Raw genomic sequence first — 6,291 nt, forward strand, 5'->3', positions numbered from 1 at the left:
GAAGTTTGTAGTTTTGGTTTTAATTTTTTTATAGTAAGAAGGAAATGGTTATAAAGATGAAGTTTTTGATTGTGCTCTAATTGAAAAATATTGGGGATCTGAAGTTTTGATTGTGCCCTAATTGAAAAAAATTGGGGATGTGAAGTTTTTGTTGCATCTTTACAAATTGTTCGACCAACTCCCAATTTGTTCGCCCGCGTCCCTTTTTTGTTCGAATATAAAGTTCTCAGGGTTCTCATTGCTAAAAAGTTCTCATTTGATCCCTCTAATATATATATATATATATATATATATATATATATATATATATATATATATATATATATATCAAATGATCATGTGGGTTATAATTTGTACAAATCTGAACGATCTATTGTACAAAAACATATGTTCAACATAGCCAACAAACATTGACATTCCATTTAAACCGTGTACGTACATGAACTACTAATTGAACATACAATACAACACAACAAAAACCAACAATCACGACACTCAATTAAAGTTGAAACCACCCACGAACACCAAATCTACAAATACAAAAGCCCCCGAGCTTGAACCAAGCCACCGCTAATCTAAATCATCAGCAAACAACAAGAAACGTCCACAAGAAAGCTCGAGAACACCCGTCCGAGACCAACTAACCGAAAAAATCTTTGTAACCAATAAAGCCGGAGGAACCCACCTAAAGAACAAAAACACTTGGGAATATGAGCGTATCTTAAGGTACTCCGGAGAGGGTACTCGCCCCATCTGACTTTTTCGGGAAAACAAATTATACACTAAAAAATAACAATAAAAATACTAGTAATAAATAAGATTTTTTAGTGTTTACCCCTGTTGTGGTTTGGTTCAAGTTTCGCTTTGTGGCCCAAAGAGTGGAGACTATTAATACCCATAAAAATGGGTTATGATCCCATACATAAGAGTGGAGACTATTGCATAACTTGAGATTTGTGACCCAAAGAAACGTCTTTAGCTTTATGTTGCGAACCAAGACCGAACGACACATGAATTTCCCTTTGAAGTTAAATTCGTTTCTTGTCATCCAAATTACCCAAATGGTAGCGGGACCAATCAATTTTCAAAACTTTGAAGCATTAATACTCATTCCATAAAACCAATCGAACGAAAAATCTTCAATCGATCTCGGAATGACCCATTTGTTCCACCATCTCATAATTGTAGCTATCCAATATTTTCGAATCCAACTCGTTAAGAGTCGGTTGTGCAACAACTTGCACCATTGTTTCTTGAATAGCTAGGAATTGTAATTGAAATCGATTAATCAAAGAACCCGCCATTCGACCTCTTGACTTGTTTCCGAGGCTGTTAGTATTCCATGAGGCGATCCTCATGGCCTTGATTTTTTTATTGGAATGTCATCATCGGCAATGTTTTGCATTAAAACCCCAAAGTCCGTGTCATCATCGGCAATGTTTTTATTGGAGTATTCCGAGGTTGTTCTTTAACTGCTTTTCACACTTTTTTCCATTGAGTAATGTATTAACTGTTGGAGTGTTTACCAGATTGGGGTTGTTTGACTTGCGGCATGAAAATTCAAATCTTCATCCATAACGTAAACCTCATCTTCCTACGATTTGTATTCAGTTCCCGTCGGTTGTGATTCCGGTACCGGATGTCGATTTTGATCTTTAATTTTCTGGTCGTTGAAGATTTTGTATGATTCCAGTAATACTTCATTGAATTCGAAGATGATATTATCACCTATTGTTTCAATTAGGTCTCCTTCAAACACCTCTTCAATCCAAAGTTTATAATCGAGACTGTTTTCTATCTTAGCCTGAACGTATTGGTTTACTGAACCTGGTTCATTGGTTTCAGTAAGAACATACGATATGTCAGGTCTTTTGAGATTATAGGACATAATGTCGATGTGTAAAATTCCTCGAAACCCACTTGCTGCTCTAATGGTGCAATTGGAAGAACAACAGTTAAATGAAATTCATTTGATAGCAAGTTTAGTAATTGAGAAAAATAACTTAAAACACATGGACTATTATTACACTATATATATAAGTCAACCATCTCAATAATTGAAATTTCATTATAATTAAAAAAATTACCGTGACCCCACCACGCATTAATAACACACCAACCAAAATTTGCTTTCAAAATATATTCCCGCTTTGTATTATACACAAACTCCAAATATCTAAAATCAAAAATAGTTACCGTTATTAGCAACCAAACTAAACACAAAATCCAACATTTTAAAGTCTCCCAACAACAACACTTCCCCCAAAGCCCAAAACCCCAAGTTTTTTCAAATTCAAACTGCACTTCAACTCACTTCAATCAATTATCAATTATACTTCATTAAATTTAAATATATAAATGCCACCGAAATACTTCACTAAACAATCTTCACACTCATATTCTAAATCCTAAATCATTATCATTATCTGCATTTGATATCAAATGTCAAATTCTAACAAAACACTCTACGACAACCCACTTGCAGAGATCAAACTAGGCAATAGAAGAGCTAGCAACGATAACAATGGCGCGTTAGGGGAGAATAACGTTCAAAAGATCTCGAAGTTTTCGAACGATAAAGAGAATTCAGAACCCGATGAAAAGAAAAACGGATTGGACCCGAATATGGATAAGGAGAATGTAGATGGTAATATACTTGGTGCCAAACAACCACTAGTGGCAAAATCACGTGCAAAAGATAAGGTTTGGAAGCCATCTTCGTTGCAGCTGTGTATGCAGTTGAATGACCCGAACACAAACTTTGGTTCGAATTTTTACGAGCCTGTTGATTCGAGTAAAAACAATTCGGGTAATATTTGGGATCATTCGGATTCTGAAGCTGCACCTGCTTCCTCATGGTCTACACTTCCCAACAGGTTATTACCTTTTTTTAATTGCGTTTTAATTGGTTGATAATTATTAAAATAATCAATGTATTAATTTTGGTGTATGTTTTTTAGGTCATTGTTGTGTAGGCCTTTGCCAGTGGATATTGGAAGGTGTACTTGTGTTATTGTGAAGGAAAAATCTGTAGATGGACTGAATGGGGGAAGCTTTTACACTCTTTACACCAATGTAATGTTCACTCTTAACACTTTTAGATTGTAACACGTGCTAGTTGGGTAAAGGGTTCGAAACGGGTCATTTGTAACTGTTCTTAACTTGAAATGGGCCTGGCAGGGATTTCTGACTATATTTTGTCTAATTTTGATTTTTGATATGCATCTTTATCTTTAAGTATCCAAGATTATACCTTTATTGTGAAACGTTTATTCAATTATGGTATCATCATTTTAGTTCAAAACAGGTCATCCAGGTCAAAGCGGTTGAAAGTCATTACCACACATACTCCTCCGTCCCAAAATAAATTGTCACATTTGACTTTACATTTGACTTTTCAAAGTCTTCTTTTTAAAATTTTGACATTGAATATTTTATTTGTGATATAAAATATTTGATGAAAATTATATGAACGGTTATAAAATACGTAGTATGTTTTAATTTATATAACTTTCATCAATTCATCAAATATTACATAACAAAAATAAAAAAATTTAAAGGCAAAGTCGTACAAGGAAGACTTAAAAAGTCAAAGCGGGATGTCTATTTTAAATTTGTATCTTTGAACTTTATGTATCGAAGATAACACCTGTATTACAAAACTGGTTTATTGAATGATGGTATCATCATTTTAGTTTGAAACAGGCCTAAACTGGTCAACCGGGTCAAAGCGGTTGAAAGACGTCACTTCAAACATATATTTTGAATTGTTCGACCCAATTTGACCCATTTCCAATGTACTCTCAAGTTGGTGTTTTTATACGGGGTACTTAATTACTTGAATTGTATCTTGAATTAACATAGGAGGGTCAAGGAAGACAAAATCGAAAACTTGCGGTGGCTTATCATAGACGTCATAACGGAAGATCAGAGTTCATAATTGCTCAAAATTCAAAAGGCATATTGTGTTTCACAGATGACAGTTATGTAGGAAGTGTAACTTCCAATCTCATGGGTTCCAAATACCATATATGGGATCAGGTTTATTTTCCAAATATTATAAAGATTTTAATCGTCTTATAGGAATCATAGTTCACCTCTTGAACTGGTTATTATACTTTATTTGGTTGCAGGGACGACGACTTAATCCAGTGACCAAACAGTCCAAACTTCTAGCATTAGTGTCGTAAGTTCGACCTCTACGTCTTTCTTTGCATACTGAAAAAAACAGACTAAAAGTTGACTCATTTCTTAATGAATTCTTCGATTTGGGTTGAGTTGTTTCCTCAAATGGGTCAACAAGATAAGATTATATGACAATCACTCACATATCGTCATCTTCATATTCAAAGAAAAAGAATTGAAACTTTAACAAGTATATCTTTGTTATAATAATCTACACCTATTTATGAATATGATTTTGTTTGTTTTGACCCATTGTTGTACTACCCACCTTGCCACCTCTAATTAACTAATGTTCTTGTACCCTTTCATTACTGCCGAGTAGATTTGTGCCAACAATAACAACATGGACAGGAAGCTACAGAAGCATGAAAGCTTGGCTTCCGAAACACCAGTCTATGCAATTGAAGAACACAGCACAGGTACAACATTGTAAACATTGTAAACATACAATAATATGTGATTATGTAATAAAAATTACATCGTTGGAAGATGTCTAAATTGTATACTTTTGATCCAGGCGCAACATATAAACGGTCTACCTAAGGGTTGGGAAGAGAGAATGGATAGAGTACATCAGCTGTTCTCAAAAGTTCCTCATTACAACAATGTAAAAACTTCATACATCAAGATTATTTTATATAATTTTTTAGAAAATTTGAATAATCTTGTTCAACAAACTTTCTCCTGCTTCAGATTTCGAAGCAATACGAGTTGGATTTCAGAAACAGGGGAAAAGCAGGACTTAAAATTCTGAGTTCAGTCAAGAATTTCCAGTTGACCATGGAGGTAAACTCAACTTTTCTTTAATTGATGTTAAAGTTAACTTTTTTGACTGTGCAGGATATCAGTTTTTATGCCCACTTTGTAACATGTATATTTAGTACTAAGGGGCAAAATGAGTGGGTCAGTGGGTTTTGTAAACAAGTCAGGTTAGATTGGTCCAGAAATATATCAATATTCTGCAAATGGTTGACGTTCTAAACTCGATTAAAAGTGATATACTTTATATAAAAATGACATAGGAAGCTTTGATTATCAAAAAGTACAGACTTACAATCTGTTTGACCCAATGAACCATTTGACTTGTTTCCCTTGTACCTAAACTTGTACAAAGTATTTTCGACCAATTTTAACTTGTATATTCTTGGAACATGACCCATATGACGATCACATGTAAATTATAACCCAAACCAACCCATTCGGATGCGTAGTCATTTTGACCCATTTACTTTTGGCATAAGATGGAGAGTTATTTATTCAATTTATTTGATTTATTTCAGAAAGATGGAAGACAAACAATTTTGCAACTTGGAAGGGTGGGCAAGTCCAAGTATGTGATGGACTACAGGTAAGACAACAAATTCATATCCAACATTTTAAAAAAAAAAAAATTTATATGTATCTCCAAGAAAATATAAATTTGTCCACATTTTTTGTTTTACAGATATCCATTAACTGGTTATCAGGCCTTTAGCATATGTTTGGCTTCCATCGATTCAAAGCTATGCTGCACAATGTGATCATGCTGATCGCAATCCACAAAAATTGAATCACTTAAATGATGTATCTCGGTCACAAAAGTTTTGTACAAGTATTGACTATTCGTCTATACATTTATACATCTATTACCAAAAGTTCTTTCATAGGTGTAGGAAGATGGAGTTTGGTTGATAGTTTATAACTTATCTCAAGTTTCCTATATGACAAAATGTATGCAGCTGATGTGATTCAAGTCAAAGTTTGATTACTAGTAAATTAATGAAATTTAAAGATTGTTGAACATTTTTTTTGGGTATATTTATGTTGCAACTGTTAGCCCACTACCAAATGTAGCTTTAGTATGTACCAACATTAAGATTTTGGTTCCACATTTTTGTCATAATTTGGCAGGTTTGGAGATTCAAAATGAATGTATAAAGACTAGTAGTTAGACTAACTAATCAAAAGCATCATAGACCACCAAATGTCCAATAATCACAAGTTCACAGCATACTACTATTTCAGTTGAAAATTGTGAATGACAGTATTGTAGCAAAGTAAAATAGAGTTTGTTTTCAAAGTTTTTATTTTTTTTTCAATTTAACCTTTTAAATATTGAGTTCTGTT

General features: G+C 33.6%; 1 protein-coding gene across 1 annotated transcript; it reads left to right on the forward strand.

Moving 5' to 3' along the window:
• The first annotated feature begins 2,426 nt into the window (after positions 1-2,426).
• On the forward strand, positions 2,427-5,897 carry LOC139892611 (tubby-like protein 8). Its single transcript, XM_071875720.1, has 9 exons — positions 2,427-2,876; positions 2,961-3,075; positions 3,865-4,041; positions 4,134-4,186; positions 4,508-4,604; positions 4,703-4,792; positions 4,879-4,971; positions 5,466-5,533; positions 5,630-5,897. Exons 1-9 carry the CDS (start codon positions 2,443-2,445, stop codon positions 5,703-5,705), a joined length of 1,203 nt encoding a protein of 400 aa, XP_071731821.1. The 5' UTR covers positions 2,427-2,442; the 3' UTR covers positions 5,706-5,897.
• Positions 5,898-6,291: the final 394 nt, after the last annotated feature.

Source organism: Rutidosis leptorrhynchoides, chromosome 2 (assembly GCF_046630445.1).
Source record: "Rutidosis leptorrhynchoides isolate AG116_Rl617_1_P2 chromosome 2, CSIRO_AGI_Rlap_v1, whole genome shotgun sequence".
Classification (NCBI taxonomy): Eukaryota; Viridiplantae; Streptophyta; class Magnoliopsida; order Asterales; family Asteraceae; genus Rutidosis; species Rutidosis leptorrhynchoides.